The 16576-nt window shown below is 42.6% G+C and overlaps 1 protein-coding gene across 2 annotated transcripts in view; it reads left to right on the top strand.

Annotated features, from left to right (window-relative positions):
* LOC126418619 (calcium/calmodulin-dependent protein kinase kinase 1) overlaps nt 1-16576 on the top strand; it is a 1500745-nt gene that overhangs the window by 1304210 nt on the left and 179959 nt on the right. For both annotated transcript variants that reach the window (XM_050085460.1, XM_050085461.1), the window contains one exon: nt 12005-12328. In XM_050085460.1, the coding sequence (XP_049941417.1) occupies nt 12005-12328 (324 nt within the window). The remainder of the gene's footprint in view (nt 1-12004; nt 12329-16576) is intronic.

Below are 16576 nucleotides of genomic sequence, written 5' to 3'. Positions count from 1 at the left end.
TCTCGGCAAAGAGAAATGGACCATATACCTTTTCCCGTGAAACTCCACAAAAGATGTTAATTTTTGGTGAGTCCCTCTCATATTGTACAACTTGATGTAGTTGTTCCGTTCCACATTTTCTCACATTATAAAGGATCACCTTTCCATTTAAATAGTGTTGCCTCGTCACTAAACACTAAGCGTGGACAAGAACTGTCATCCACCATCTTGCCAAAAACGAAATTAAGAACCCCACACGTTTTTGTTGGTCACCTTCGTATGATTTCATGTGTAAACGTCGACGCGGCACACGCCAGACAGACATCGCGGGCATGTTGAGCTGTCGAGCTGCTCGGCGAAGGGATTTCTGCGGACTCCTTGTAAAACTATAGCGAATGCTTTCGACGTCTGTGTCAGACATACGGGGAAGGCTTGGCGATTTGCCTTTACACAAACAAACGGTTTCTCAGAATTGTCCATGCTCTATGAGGATCCACACCATACCCAGTACGAAAGTCACGTTGAACGGTTATTACTGACCCGCATTGCGCAGAACGTATAATACAGAGCTCTTTCTGTTGCCCCGAAACCATTTTTGCTAGAACTGAAGTGAGCGCACACTACTGCTACGTAGCGAGAACCGTGTTACTCGAGAGATGGCTCATTCCATCAGTACGTGGTTCACGCAGAAACCGGACGATTATTTTTGATGCGCCATGTATACCAAGCGCTTCTGAAGTCTTCACCATCGACACTGAAATAATCGTCATGAAAATATTCAATTACTTGTCAATATACACGGTAAGAACAGAGGAGCTGAAAGGGTTTCGCTTATACGTCGATGTCAACCATGAGACTCTTCTATCTCGCTCACAGGCTGTTAATTCTCGCAGTTAGTAGAATTCTTAAACTTTGGATCCCATTAAAACGCCGAAGGGAGGTATTCTAAAATAATATCAGATTTTATCTGTAGTCCGATCAGAAACTTCATGTTTCTCCAGTCAAACCTGGCTCTATTTGAAAAATATATAAAAACATTGGAGAAGAAAAATGTCTCCATAGTTGAAAAAAGAAATCATTAATCGACCCTCAAAGATGTCTGAATGACGGGAAGACTGCCGATTTTATTGACACGCAAACCAAGATGAATTTGAACAAGTTAGAAAATGAGGACCCTAAGCAAGAAATAATTAATTTGATTTCGAGCATTTAGGAAGAAACAATGACTTTCTGTACCATAGCATTTGATTAATTAGAAAACTGGGCTGTTTCTTTTAATAAATATCAAGTATTTTAATGGATGACGCTATCTGAAACTGCACATTGCGTAATGATTGAAAACACTATTATATACGTGGCTAAAAATGCTGTGAAGATTTCAGGCGACAATTTTTGTCATGAATATCTGTATCTGAAAAGCCTTTTAGAAACTAAACATGGCTCGGAAGACTGCAGGTATCGACTGATGCCTGGGACCGTGGATTCTATCTTGCAGTGCCGGTTTAACCAAGCTGACTTGCATGGAATTTTATAAATACGAGAAAGGGAAAGAAGACTTGCTGAAAAGATGAAATCTTCCGAGAAATGTGTAGTACCAACTACTTCTTCTGCAACAAGTTTTATATAATTATGTTATAGATAAAGATTAATTACATTACATAAATTTTTTACTTCATTTCTATACCCCCATCTCAGAGTATCCCGACGAAGTCCCAGCTAGATATGTCCCAGCTCGATATGGCAACTCTATCCCACAATAAATAATCCATTAAACCGTAATATAATTCCCAAAAATCTCCTTTGTTTGCTGCTTACTGCTACTAAACCAAAACTTTTGTCTCACCTCCTCTGCTCTCCTCGCGATCAGCAGGTAAATCTGGCGCAGAGCAAAGATCAGCTTTCACTCATCTCTGTTTTGCATCGCTGCTTCTCTGCCGAGGCTTCAAGCACACGTCCAAGCAATTTAAGCCCCACGTGCGCGATTCCAGACATCCAAAACAAGAATAGTTCCCACCAAAATTTACACATTCATCTTCCATGACGCGCTGATGTTGAGCAAAATAATGTGTTAGGTTATCAAAGCTATTCTCAAGATGAGATTGAATCGACTTGTCTTCTTTGCGGATGGACCTACTTGTAAACAACAAAATCAAATGCTTGGGAAGAGTATTGAAAGTGTGAGGAGTGGATCAATAAGGGTTGTACAGGGTAGACTGAAGATGGCTTGCATCGGTATTTTCCCTGCTTCAGACGTAAAATATGACATTACCCATTTGTGCCCCACAAAATGTCTGCTTTTACGCCAAAGTAACCGTATACTGCACTGTCCTGAGTTATATTAAATATTTAATTCATCAAAATTAAGTACTTATAATTAATATATGTTGCTCGTGTCTTCCTTATCTTTCACTGAAATAAATTTGAGTCTCAGCAATGAACATTATCATTATTATCTATCTTTCTCTTTAGTTACCCGATTAAATCCTATTTTCCCATACTTGACATAATTGAGAATTGATCTTCCTCTACGATATTTGCGCCCCACACTTCCTTCGATTAAGATACTGGCTACTCCATGGTGCCTCGGGATATGTCCTATCAACTGAACCTTTCTTTTAGTTACGTTTTGCGATAAATTTCTTGTTTTACCAATTCGATTCAGTTGTTGTTGTTGTTGTTGTAGTCTTCAGTCCAAAGACTGGTTTAATGCAGCTCTCCATGCTATTGTATCCTGTGTAATCCTCTTTATCTCCGAGTAACTACTGCGATCTTCATCTTTCTGAATCTGCCTACGGTATTCATCTGTTGGTCTCCATCTGGGATTTTAACCACCCACACTTCCCTCCGGTACTAAATTAATGGTTGTCTGTCAAAGCGTATTGCTGATTCATGTTAAAATAACACGTTAGGCTATGGGTTCTCATCCTACTTGAGGGCAGGTTATTATTTTATTTATTATTGTTATTCGTTGTAGCCAACACATTCATAATGAGAGAACAGCTACTGCATTGTTATCTAAATAATTTCGATATATCTTTACTTTTCAGTCCCAGCTGTGCACTGTTTTTAGTACATGACTAGTTTTGATCTTCATGGATCATCCTCAGTTGTAAAAACAAAGTAAAACTATACATGCAGTATCTGTTATTTTAGAAAAATAGAAAAGTATTTTACGCAAATTTTGAAGTTAGCTATGTAGTTGCGTCAGCAAACCGTTGAGTCTCTATGAGAATCACACATAAGAATGCTGCGCTGTACAACTGTGATCCACGTTTTAAATAGGTAGCTGGTGAAGGGGGAGGTGAGTGAGAAGTGAAGGAGGAGGCGATGTCCTGTTGTAGTGCTTTGGAACACTTTTTATGCTGAGGTTTTATAAACTTCTCGAAGAAGGAAAATATCATCTGTAGGCATAAACGTTCTTCGAACAAACAGTGATCTTAAGTACAGCTGTGCTCTGTCATCCATCAACAGGATTAAGGCCCAAGTGACTGAGACCCAATGCTCACACAAATGGCATGGTATGGGAGCAGTGAAGACGATACTGCATACGTCTATTATGTTTGAATAAAGGAAGCTATCTGCATCTGCAACGACTGACAAGACAACTTAAAAACATCCTATGTATTTCACAAACGCAGATCTCAAGCGTTAAGGCAGTTTTGCATTCAGAACTATCAATGTGGTTGGGCAGGTTCCTTAGTGCATAAAAATGGTGCCTTATTTCTTCTCATTGTAAGGTGGCGTGGTCTCCTGACCTCCATTTCTTACACATTCCATCCTCGCAATCGTATTCTGCACATCAAGACGCTTCATTTGAACCCAAACTCGATAAGGTAGAGTCAATTTTGTGTGAATTCATGTAAGCGATATACAAATCTAATCAGTAAATCGCAAGTGCGCACCGAGGTTGAAAAAGTCGAAGCTGGCATACACAACAAGATGGCCAAAGGAAATTTTGTTCTAGGGAGGCGGCCAGACTGCGTCGAGGTCCGTCCCTTCAGAGGGGTAGGCGCACACAAACTTCGGCTGAAGCGACTGCTCAGAGAGAGGACAGCTTTTGCCAGAGTGAAGGGATAACGACCCCAGTGTTCGACTTAAAAGCAAATTCCGCTAAATTGTGTGGGAGCGCCCAGAAGACCCATTTTTCCACAAACCAACTGCATAGTTATGGAGTTCTCTCAGGAGGACAGTATATGCCTAATGGAGATGCTACCTATTTCCGCATTATTCGACTTAAACGAAACGTCATTCTCCCATTTAAAAGAGCAACGCTGATTGGAGGAATATTTCTCATGCAAAGAGCCAGAGGAGTGAGCGAAGACAGCGAATGATATAGCTTTGCAACTTTTCCAGAAAAAGGGGCCATTCCGTTGTCGATCTTGGAGCGGGAACATCTAACGAGAGCGAGTGCGCTCGTACGTGTACGCAAAGAGCGAGGAACAAAGTCTCTCCTCAGTACTTCACTGGGAGAGCACCTATTTCATTAGCGAATCGGAGTGATGCTCTATATTGAGTCACTCGCGATTAAGTGTTGTTCACTGTGTTGGCCACCACACTTATTGTGCGGTGTGAACATGGACAGAGTACTAGTTAAACACCTGTGAGCGAATATTGAGTGGCATCACGGTGGACTGGTTATCTGACTGGTGTACCACGCCAATAGTTAGACTAGGGGCAGAACGGAGTCTTTGACTTCATCAAGGCATAGGGAGAGTTTGATTGGGGAAGGTCCATCCAGATAGAAAGAGACAGTTGTGTTATTTGTCAGCAGCAAGCGACGCAGGCAGCAGTCGTCGCAGCTCACAGTATTCTGCTATTGTGCACTACAGCATATGCGAGCCCCATCTGTCATCCATAACAGAACACTCCATTACATTTCTCATGCGACAGCCTTGACCGTACCTAGAAAAGTTATTCAAGTTGCTTAGGCGCGGCTCTTGGCCATTCTGACAAGTAAATAACTTTCTTAAAGAAAATTGAGAAAAGAACTTTTCCATACTTTGTAAAATAATAGCATTCCTATCCATAAGACGCACTCTGCTGTTCCAAAAAGAACCCGGAAATTTATTATTTTATAATAAAAGTTTCACTTTATCTCTCAGAATTTTTTTGCAATAAATAATATTTGTCGTTCGTTTAATGTTTTTCTTACCCTAACTAGCAATACTCCAGTACCCAAGTATTCTAATAGTTACGTAAGAATATAGAATATTTTTGTGTCTTTTCCTTACAGCGGACGACTCCAGAAGATATTTGTTGCTGAATGTTTTTCAAGCAGTTCTTGTTGGTACATTAGGAGCGAGTGTCTGACTTCTGTAGTAGTGTGAGGTGGAAGTTGTTTCTTGCAGGACCCCAGGGGTACTTGTTGGATCAATCCATTGCGCAAGTTGACAAAATAAAACCCACACACTCACTTCATTTGGCTGCATATACTCAGGTAATAAGTTTTGTCATAAAACCTGTTATGTTTCACGCACAACTGATCGAACAGTATTCGTCTAGAAGCCATCATACCTCACGGTTATTAATACTTTCTGTTCCATATAAATAGCCTGAATATGGTTCGTTGCTGTTCTCTGAAAGCTATCTTCTGCTTTATAGAAATATAGAAACACTTTTGAGACATTCTGTATAAAATTTTGAAAACGGTCGGTAATGCTATCAGTTCTCTCATTACGTCAAATATGCCACAGCACAGACAACTTCTCGAAATAATTTCCTGTTCAAGGAAACAGACTTTTGAACGATCTTCCACAAAACAGAGAAATTAAATTGTTTACAAACTTCAAAAGGCAACTAATGGTCCACCTATCGCAATAGGTATATCTCCCATGTAGTTGTGTGCAGCTCTCTCTTGTCAACCATCCTGCACCTCCTCTTCTGCAGAGCCCTCTATTGATGTCTTTTCTTTTTTAAGTTTTAGTTTCAGCTTCACGATGTCCACTATGGACAAGTGGTAGTTACTTTTATTCTGAAGAAGGTTGGGTTATCCCGACTGAAACCTAGGTAAATCTACGTAAACTTTGGAACTGAGGCTGTTGGTTTTTAAAATTAAAATTAACATAGGCCTTAGTTCAACAAAATTGGAAAACGAGAAAAAATATCGTGATTTAATGTATTACTAAAACTTTCTTATCTTTTTGTCCGAATACGCTAATCTCCTAAACTATTCTATGAATTCTTGTGAGGTTTTCACTGGTGACTTCAGCATAGCTGTTGACACTGTACAGGCTATATTTCATCAAAATCGCATCACGGAAAAAGGAAAAGATATTCTTACATATTATAAAACTGTATGTATATTCCATATCTCCTCTGCACCGATTTCAACCAAACGTGGCAAACATATCACGTATTGTCTGGAACGAATCGCTGTGGGGATAAGAACCACGTATCTGTCAAAAGGGTAAGTGTGGGGGGGGGGGGGGGGGGGAAAGATGTGTAGGCAACGACGCGCAAATACTCCCCTAGAGTGAGAGGCAACAAGTTCAAACTTTAGTAAAGCTCATTTGAAAGTGTTGTGTTAACAATTATGACAGGAGAAATATTAGCTGCCAATTACTCACCATGTTCACCACGAGGGCGACAGAAGTGTCTGGGAGATGCAAAAGATCAATTTCTGTGGGATTTATGTACTACGCTTCACAAAATTGACATCGTCGACATTCAGGAAATGCTCAAAACAAACCATTATCTTGCACTAGGAACACCGAATGAGAAATGGCGCACCATACAGATCACAAAGTTTCGCACCATCAAGATCGAAGGTGAACTCCTTGAGAATTACAAACAATACAGGACGTTCAACTAAGTATCCACTCTTAAACAATTCGTATGGAATAGTAAGAGTGTAACAGGATGATGAGAACGGATGGAATATGATTACATACAACCGAATGCGAAACAGTCTGTTATGGAGCTTACCGTGAAACTATCGTTCAAGGCGTACCTGTAGATTATGCGATTATGTGTGTTATAGGAGCTGGAAAAACATACGTCTAGGGAGTCCTGGAGTAAGATTTTTATACGCACACCAGGAATCAAGCTAAAGCATATTTTGTGACCAGCTATTGACCAAAAGACCTGCTTATACCATAGTTGTAATTCTCTTGCGCCCGTTTTCCCACTCTTGGTGCTGTGATGTAAATATTCCCTACTGCACTTGCATGCTCATGCACACCAGTAAGAATCGTAGAAGGCAGAATACCTCAGACTTCTTGCAGCACAATCAATAACTTTCCAGCTAATTTGCTATCCAGATTAGAGGCCGGTCTAACTGTGTATGATGCGTTAAGGCATTTATGTTAGTTGACCTTGTTACAACCCTCTTGGTAGCTCTAGTTGCAGGGCATCTTTCATTTGCATTTCCTCTTCATAATCCTGATTAGTTGGCCTTGGAAATAAATTCTTTCCTTAACGGTGAGATACGTTTGTGTATCTCATCTACAATTTTGTGGCCAATTTCATAGTTTGCTGTACAACGTAAAGTTGATCCTTTGTATGGAATTTAGTCATCTTACGTCTTCCGATTCGGCAGCGCTGTTTGAAGTCATGCGATCATCCACAGCTTCTCTTGAAATCACTGTAATGTCGCGCGCAGTTTGATGTGAACAACGTAGTAGGTACCTGTCACGCAAATCCTATAAACTTAACTGCATCAAGTATCCCTGAAGCGAGCAAACACTAGTTTTCGTAAAAAGTGCGGTTTGTCCTGTCTTGAATAGCAGTAGATTTTCTTATTCACTATTCGAAATCTGTTCATTTTTTTTTACTATGCAGCTGATGATCTTATACGTAATTATGGTTAGTACCCACTACTTTGACAACGATTGCATTTACTACATTTTTCTGGAGACGCTTACTGCCGGAGAAGTACGAAGAACTACACCGCTCGACGCCTGATTCAGTACCATTTTCACTTGTTAAACACATATCGTTATCATTGTACTCCTCATGTATATTGTCTGCACAGTCGATAGTATACGACACTACATATCCCATAGCTGATCCTGCAGAAACGTAAATATTTCATCTACCACTTCTTTCTCACGCTGCGAAATTCCATAGGTTCCTTTCTGACGAAAAGTCCATTTCGGCAAGTGTTGTTGTAGATATAATGCAATGTTTCCTTGTTTATCGTTGCCTTCGCTCTGCCTTGTAGCGACACCACTAGCACTGTAGCACTGTTGAGAATTACTGTCGACTAAGTGGTTCAACTACCCTCCGTAGTCTCATGCTGTGCTCACCACTCCATACTTCCAGTCCCCCTTTTGGTGCCATTAGCAGCTAATATGTGGTTGTATAGCCCACGAAACGCTTCAAGTTTTCTGAGGCTACACATACTGCGACAAAGAATAGCTGAATAGGCGGTTAAGTTGAAGAGGAATGAACATGTCTAAAAACGACATTCACAGAAATTGGAAAGAAAAACTTAGGTGCTAAGAAGGTAACTCCGAAGAAACCATGGTTAATAAAAGATGAAAAAGGCAGTCCAAAAATATTCAGGGAATTACAAGAATACAGAAATACAAGCCGCCTAGGAATCAAATAAATAGCAAGTGCAGGCAGGCTAAGACAAAATGGCTGCATGAAAAATGTGAAGAAATGAAAAAAGAAATCCTTTTCGGAAAGACAGGCTGAGCACATAGAAAAGACTAAGCAGCCTTGGATGAAATTAAAAGCAAGGATGGTAGCATTAGCAGTAAATGCAAAGGAGGGCGCGCATTGCATGAAAAGTACATTTAAGGCCCTATGAACGGAAAGTGATAGAAGAAGAGCCAGAGGACGATTTAGAAGTGACAGGTGATCCAGTACCATAATTTAAAAAGAGCTGTCGAAAATGTAAGATTAAATAAGGCAGAAGGAATAGATAACATTCCATCAGAATATCCTAAATCACTGCGGGAAGTGGCAACAAAACTACTATTCACGTCGGTGTGTAGAAAGTGTGAGTCTGGCGATGTACTATCTGTCTTTCGGAAAAATATCATGCACACAAATTCGAAGATTGAAACAGCTGACAAGTGCGAGAAATATCGCACGATCAGCTTAACAGCTCAGGCACTCACGATACTGGCAAAAGTAATATACGAAAGAATTGGACAGAATGAAAAGAAATTGGAGATATGTAAGACAGTGATCAGTCTGACTTTAGGAAAGGTAAAGGTACCAGACCGGCAATTCTGTCGTTGCGGTTGATAATGGAAGCAACACTATAGAGAAATTAAGACATCTTCATAGCATTTGAGACCTAGAAAAAGCATTCGACAATGTAAAATTGTGTAAGATGTTCGAAATTATGAGTAAAGCAAGGGTAAGCTATAGGGAGAGTCGCAAATATACAGTATGTACAAGAGCCAAGAGCCAAGAGGAAATAATACGAGTTGAAGGCCAAGAACGAAGTATTCGGAATAAACGGAGTATAAAACGCAAGTGTAGCCTTTCGCCTCTACTGTTCATTCTATACATCGAAGAAGCAATGACGAAAATAAACGAAAGGTTCAAGAGGGAAATTAAAATCCAAGGTGAAAGGATGTCAATGATACGATTCGCTGATGACAGTGATATCCTCGCTGACACTGAAGAAGAATTACAGGATCTTCTAAATGAAATGAACAATCTAATGAGAACACAATATGGATCAAGAATAAATCTAAGAAAGACGAAAGTTATGAGAAGCAGCAGAAACGAGAATAGCGGGAAACTTAACACCAGTACTGACTGTCACGAAGTAGATGAAGTTAAGATAGGCCTTAATTGAAGGAAGACATGTATGAGAATGTACGTTTAGAGCAAAGCTTTGTATGATAGAGGAACATGGACTGTGGGGAAGCCGGAACAGAAGAGAAACGAAGCATTTGAGATATGGTGCTGCAGAAGGATGTTGAAAATCAGGTGGACTGATAAGGCAAGGAATGAGGAGGCTTTGCGCGCAATGGAAAAGGGAAAGAATGTACGGAAAACACTGACTAGAAGAAGGGGCAGGGTGATAGGACATCTGTTAAAAAACTCATGGTATAGAAGGAGCTAAATTGGAGGAAGACAGAGATTGGAATACATCCAGCAAATAACTGAAGACGTAGGTTGCAAGTGCTACTCTGAGCGGAAGCTGTTGGCAGAGGAGAGGAATTCATAGCAGCCCGCATCGAAGTAGTTACAATACTTATGACTCAAAAAATAATAATAATAATAATAATAATAGACAATATGTGGGGCGTCCAATGCAGTAAATATCGTTGGCCTTTAGCGATCTCACACTCCAGAAGATCCTCGTCACGTTTCCTTCATCCAGTATTTGAGAACGAGAGCAGTTAGTGTATTGCAACAAACTTCGCACATAATTTCAGATCTTTAGTAAATCTTACCTTGCTGACAACCCCGCAGATAATGATGAAAGAGAACAAGTTAATCGCTCACTGTTCATGCAGTGGAACTATCGCATTAGGTGTGACGTTATGGCGTTTAAATTTATTACTTCTTTGCTACCAACTCTATTCGCAACTCTTTTCGCAGAGAGCATCCACATAAGCTGCTGAATGTGCGAAGAAGAATGTGTCATTTTACGTGACGTAGTTCAGGACATGTGAGGGGGAACGAGATGGACGCACAAAGGAAATAGGGAAAGACGGACAGAGAAAGGGAAGAGGAGGAGAGGGACAAGGAGAGGAAGAAGAGGAGATTGGCATAGAAAGAGGAAGGGATGGGCAAACAGAAGGGAAGAGGAACTGGTGAAGGAGGAGGAGGTGAACACAGCCAGGGGAGAAGACGAAGGGCAGAGAGAAGAAGGAGCTTTACATGGACAGAAAGTGGAGAAGGAGAAGATGAACAGAGAGTGAAGGGGGGTGAAGGTGGTGTACGGAGAGAAGGACGAGATGGGGATGCACAGAGAAAGGGGGAAAGGAGATGGACAGAAAGAGGGTGAAGGAGGATATGAACTAATGGAACTGAAGTAAATAGATACCAGAACAATGCCGGCTACTCAGCTAGTATTGTTCAAATGGCTCTGAGCTCTATGGGACTTAACTTCTGAGGTCATCAGTCCCCTAGAACTTAGAACTACTGAAACCTAACTAACCTAAGGACATCCCACACATCCATGCCCGAGGCAGGATTCGAAATGCGACCGTAGCGGTCGCGCGGCTCCAGACTGTAGCGCCTAGAGCCGCTCGGTCACTCCGGCCGACCTCAGCTAGTAAATTTAAATTATCAAGACTAGTTAGCATGATGTTTCTGAGGCTGAATACTATTTCATCCCAGTGTGATCAAGCATCTTCGCTAGGGAAAACTGCCCTGTACTGATAGTGCAGTCTTTACCGGGTGCGTATTGCCTGCTGTTCAGTGTGATACTGTTTATTTATTGCTTCCTGTGTTTCAGTGTGTCTGTGTGGTGCCATAAATTAGGTCTGACTGGGAGGTCCCATTCCTGTGGCTCTACTAGTCCGGCGTGCTTAACCTTTTGGACTCTATGGCTGAAATTGTGTACATTAATTTTTACTGTGCCTTAGCTGCAAATGAAATATTTTTTCCCACTGGAAACTGAGGTGTACATTTTTGGACGCTCAACCTTTTCATATGCACAAGTGCTGCCAACTGTTGGGCATCACTATGAAAGCACCAGTAAAGCATGGGAGTAGTACACAGCAGTTTACGACCACCAAAATGCACGAACGTGGTTGATTCACTATATCCCACTACACAATTGAATACAGTTATTATTACGACCATTTTACAATAGAGGATATCATTTTACAATAGAGAATATTTCATAATTAGCGATTTTAGTCCATAAAATGGAGCCAACTATACAAAGTATGTTTTGAAAGCAGATACACATTTTTTTACAGATCTCGCCTCTAAAATCACTAAAGCATTAACACATAAAGGAAAAACTTTCCCTCTTCCAGAAAAAATTCTGGTCTGGAAAGGTTAAAACGTACTCAGTAGTGTGTCATACTTAATTGCCGTAGCTGTTCCAGACGTGCAGGAGCCTCGCCGTGTAGTGACGGTGGTCTTTGCTGCTTTGCAGCTATGCGTGAGCCTAGAGGAGCGCCTGCGGCTGTCGCCGTCCCCCGAGGCGAGCCGCTCTCCGTCGCCGGTGCACCAGGCCGGCCCTGTCCCTGGCTCAGGCGCTCCTCCTGCTGCTGCTGCTGCCGGCCCCGGTGGCGGCGGCGGCGGCTCTGGTGGTGGCGAGCCGAGGCCCATCTACCCCAACTTCCCGTTCAGCCCCTACGGCAGTCCACGGGCAGCCAGAAGGCGCGCGCCACTCAAGGAGTCCCGGCGCGTCTCCATCGACAAGAGCGGCCGCTACCTGCAGCTCAACCAGTACCGTCTCATGGACTCCATAGGACAGGTCAGCCCGTAGACATTTCTGTAGTCGTAGTAGTAATACAGTTCATCTAAACTCCGTTTTACTTTTACCCAACTTGTCTCTTGCGCGTTGTATATACTCTACAGGAATTAGAAATTTAGATTTTCTTGTCATGAAATAGTATGTGCCAGAGAGCGACTGTCAACAAATTTCCTCAAAATATTTGGTTTGATTACATTCAAAAAAATCTGAGCTTTCCAGCGCCGCACGGGATTAGCCGAGCGGTCTCGGGCGCTGCAGTCATGGACTGTACGGCTGATCCCAGCTGAGGTTCGAGTCGTCCCTCGGGCATGGGTGTGTGTGTTTATCCTTAGGATAATTTAGGTTAAGTAGTGTGTAAGCTTAGGGACTGATGACCTTAGCAGTTAAGTCCCATAAGATTTCACACACATCTGAACATTTTTTGCAAACCGGCGTTGATATACTTCATTAGGGACATGTTGAAAATGTGTGCCCCAACCGGGACTCGAACCAAGGATCTCCTCCTTACATGGCAGACGCTCTATCCATCTGAGCCACCGAGGGCACAAAGAATAGTGCGCCTGCAGGGACTTATCGCTTGCACTTATCCCTTGCATGATGGGCAAACATCTATTAGGCGTACTACGAATGTAGTGGTGTGGACCTGTTGGGAATATGGGTCTCACGGGGAGCGTGCAAGGGATAAGTCCCTGCAGGCGCACTATTCTCTGTGCCCTCGATGGCTCAGATGGATAGAGCGTCTGCCATGTAAGCAAGACATTTTCAACATGTCCCCTATTAAGTATATCAACGCCGGTTTGCAACCAGGGTGTCCAATTAATTATCATTTCATTTCTAGCAAAGCTGCATGGTCATCAACGGTAACTGTTCTTTCGGGAACAGATACTACCGTCATATATAGTTCCCAAGATATCTTTGTTCCACCTTTCGTCTCCTCCACACTTTCTTTACACTGCACATACTTCTCTAAATTCCCTGTTCTTTCTTTCTTCCTCCTAGTCCCATTTTTAAAACTCTACATTTGCTAAATCCTCCTACTGCACCTTCCTTTGGTTTTTCTTCATCTCCCTCTCACTCTTCTTTCTAATACATCACCCCCCTTTTCATCCTCCTGTTCTTCCTTCTCTCCTTCTGCTCACACTTTTCCGTATATTCCCTTCCCTTATGCTCCTTGTGTTTCTTCACATAATATTGCGCCGGCCGTTGTGGTCGAGCGGTTCTAGGCACTTCAGTCCGGAACCGCGCTGCTGCTACGGTCGCAGGTTCGAATCCTGCCTCGGGCATGGATGTGTGTGATGTTCTTAGGTTAGTTAGGTTTAAGTAGTTCTAACTCTAGGGAACTGATGACCTCAGATGTTAAGTCCCATAGTGCTCAGAGCCATTTTTGAACATCCAAAGGAACGGTGCCTCGTTATTCGGAATTCCACGGGCACTACAGTATCGTACATATCCTCCGAACCCGGGCAAATGACTGTCGAGTAAAATGTCTCCCAGTACGGGAATATACATAATACATCTACGAGTACAGGTTGTAGACCCATGTTTGACGACAGTTGGAAGTTTCGATCTGGCACTGAGTCGTGCTCTGATAGCGAAGTGTTTAGGCGGCCGTCGAGATAGCGAGAAATCCGGGTTCGAGTCCCGGTCCGGCACGAATTTTCGCTGTCATTCCATCATACAGCAGATGGTTGTCCATATTCGCTACTGGAAATAGATTTCGTGTATCGTCTGTAATTGTCATGTCCCCTTGTTTTCTGCCCTAGGGGTCATCTCTTACGATCAACTGAACCGTGAATTTACTTTCAAAACCTTTTTTTAAGAATTTACTTTATTTACTAGCGATTCATGAAGAACATTAACACATTTAATCACGCTATGTGAGAGTGGATGTAGTTGCCAGTGGGGAACTGATGGAAACACATTAAATTTCTTTCAACAAATGGAAATCTGGAAATTTTATTCCTAAAAGCCCTCTTTTTTTTAAAGACAGATTTACAATTATAATCAGAAAGCACCATAAAAATATCAAGTTACAATTTATTCAGAGGCAGAAAGAACAAATTTTGACAGTATGAGCTTTCGGGGTGAGAACCTTGCCGCCCTTTTTTGACACGGCCGTAGTCACGACCGCTCACAACAACCTCTGAAAGACTACGCTGGTGCAAATCTGCAACACACCAGATTACTTTAAACTAAAACTTTTAACAACTCACACAAGCACAGAAACTATGCACCCCGTAGGAGCGATAGAAATGGTACAAAACACGAACATTAAAAAAATTAACTTGCCACCAAAGGTGCAACTTTATTTAAAAAAAAAAAAAAAAAAACTCTTACGGTGGAAGGCTGGCAACTTTATATACTAAAATGGCCATTTAAATAAAAAAAACATGAAATGCAGTCTTACATAAAATATACAAACATGCTCTACATTACACATATACCGCCTCTCAAGATGACGCGTAAGATAAAAACATATTTCAGGAATTCGGCCTTTATACTTCAAGCATAAATTCGTTAACACCGAATCCGACAAAGGTGACAGAGGCAGCTATTAACGTATGGCAGATTGACATGGAGATTACTGAACAACCCGAACCGCAGGTTGCTCTAACTCGTCCCTACTCCACAAGGGAAAAACGGACCACACAAATCATCAGTAACCACCTTCCCGCGGGCGGGTAAACGGAGAATGGTGGGACGACCCCAAAACAAAGCGGCTCGTGACCTCACCAAGAAAACAAGTAGAATTTAACAAGTAAATGAAACAACATATCTCCAATCACTTAATTTCTAATAAACTGCGATTTCTGGAGAAGACCTGGCGCAGCACCCCCAACGCTCTCCCGAACCGTCCGCTGCCAGCCGGTTCAACGGACGCAGGAAGGCGCTCCGATCTCCCGTCTCACGGCTCGCACCGGCCAGCCCGATGTCGTGGGTTGACTCCTGTTGTTCTCGTGTCGACCGCGAAGCCACAACACCTCGCTGTACGGCGCGGCCCACTGGACTCACGTGGCGACCTCACATGCGCCGACGCTCAAGGCGGTCAAGTCATCTTGGGCCTCAGTGCGCGACCGACCAACCGATCGATCCAACCGCCAATGACCGTTGTCCGAGCAGCTTGAGCAGACTGGCGGCCTAACGCGCAGACTCAGATGCAGGAACTCAGCCCCGACCAGGCAACAACTAGCTGAGTTCTGTTACTGGTGGAGTGGCAAGACTATCATTTTCCGGCTTTAAAGTTTGATCCAAACGACAGACATACCAGCACTCCGACGACAGACAGACACTGCCGCACAAATACAAACGAGAGACAGACCAGCAACTGGTGACGCGAGACTGACCCAGACTCACTCGGACTGACCAACCGCCGCTGGACAGCTCATCACGCCCTTAAATGCGCGTCAACAGGAAACCTTTTCCCTTTCCCACCAGAGGGAGACACCAAAGCTGCGATTGCCACAGCGGCGCCACCGCCAGAAACGGAGGGCGACTGCTTCACACAACGCGCTGCGGCGCGCTCTTCAAAACAGCAATTTTTTCCATGGCTCATCAACCACTTTCGTTCTCTGCACTTTTTTCTGTTATTTTGCCTCCATTATGCCAACTCCTCTTTCGTACTACTCTCCATACTTCTGCACCTCATCATCTTCCTCCTCACCCTCCTCCTCAACCAACAACTGCTGCTGGTGCTATTACTACCACTACTAGTAATAGTAGTAGTACCAATGCCTCCGCCACCACCATCACCACCACCAACACCTCACCAACTTCCTCCTCACTCTCATCAAACAACAACTGCTGCTGCTGAGGAAAACCCGAAGTATGCCTCTTGCAATAGTTGCTTTCAGAATCCTTTCTGGCTGACATGTCGAAATCATTGCGCTTGTGATATCTCAAAATACCTTTGCTTATGAGAGATTACACCGCAACAGCGAATTCCGATCATGTTACTTTTCAAGTTTTGCACATTCCTCTGTTAATTTCACGAAAAGTTTCGACTTAAACAATCATTATATCATTGTACACGTCTTTTGAAGAGCTTTAGAATGCCATTAGAAAGCACATCGTCTCACTAAAAAAGTACTTGCTGAATATCCATTTTTATACAAAAACTACGGGTACTTGCTACTCATAGGCCGTAATGAAAATTGCTTCAGCTTCTGCGGACTGATGCCCACTGAAAATCTCGTTCCGATATTTTGAACCACTCACGAAATAAAATGGGTTTTAGGTGACTGACTTTGT

The sequence above is a fragment of the Schistocerca serialis genome, chromosome 9 (assembly GCF_023864345.2).
Source record: "Schistocerca serialis cubense isolate TAMUIC-IGC-003099 chromosome 9, iqSchSeri2.2, whole genome shotgun sequence".
NCBI lineage: Eukaryota > Metazoa > Arthropoda > Insecta > Orthoptera > Acrididae > Schistocerca > Schistocerca serialis.
Note: the sequence above shows the minus strand (reverse complement) of the source record. Positions and strands in the feature narration are given on the sequence as shown.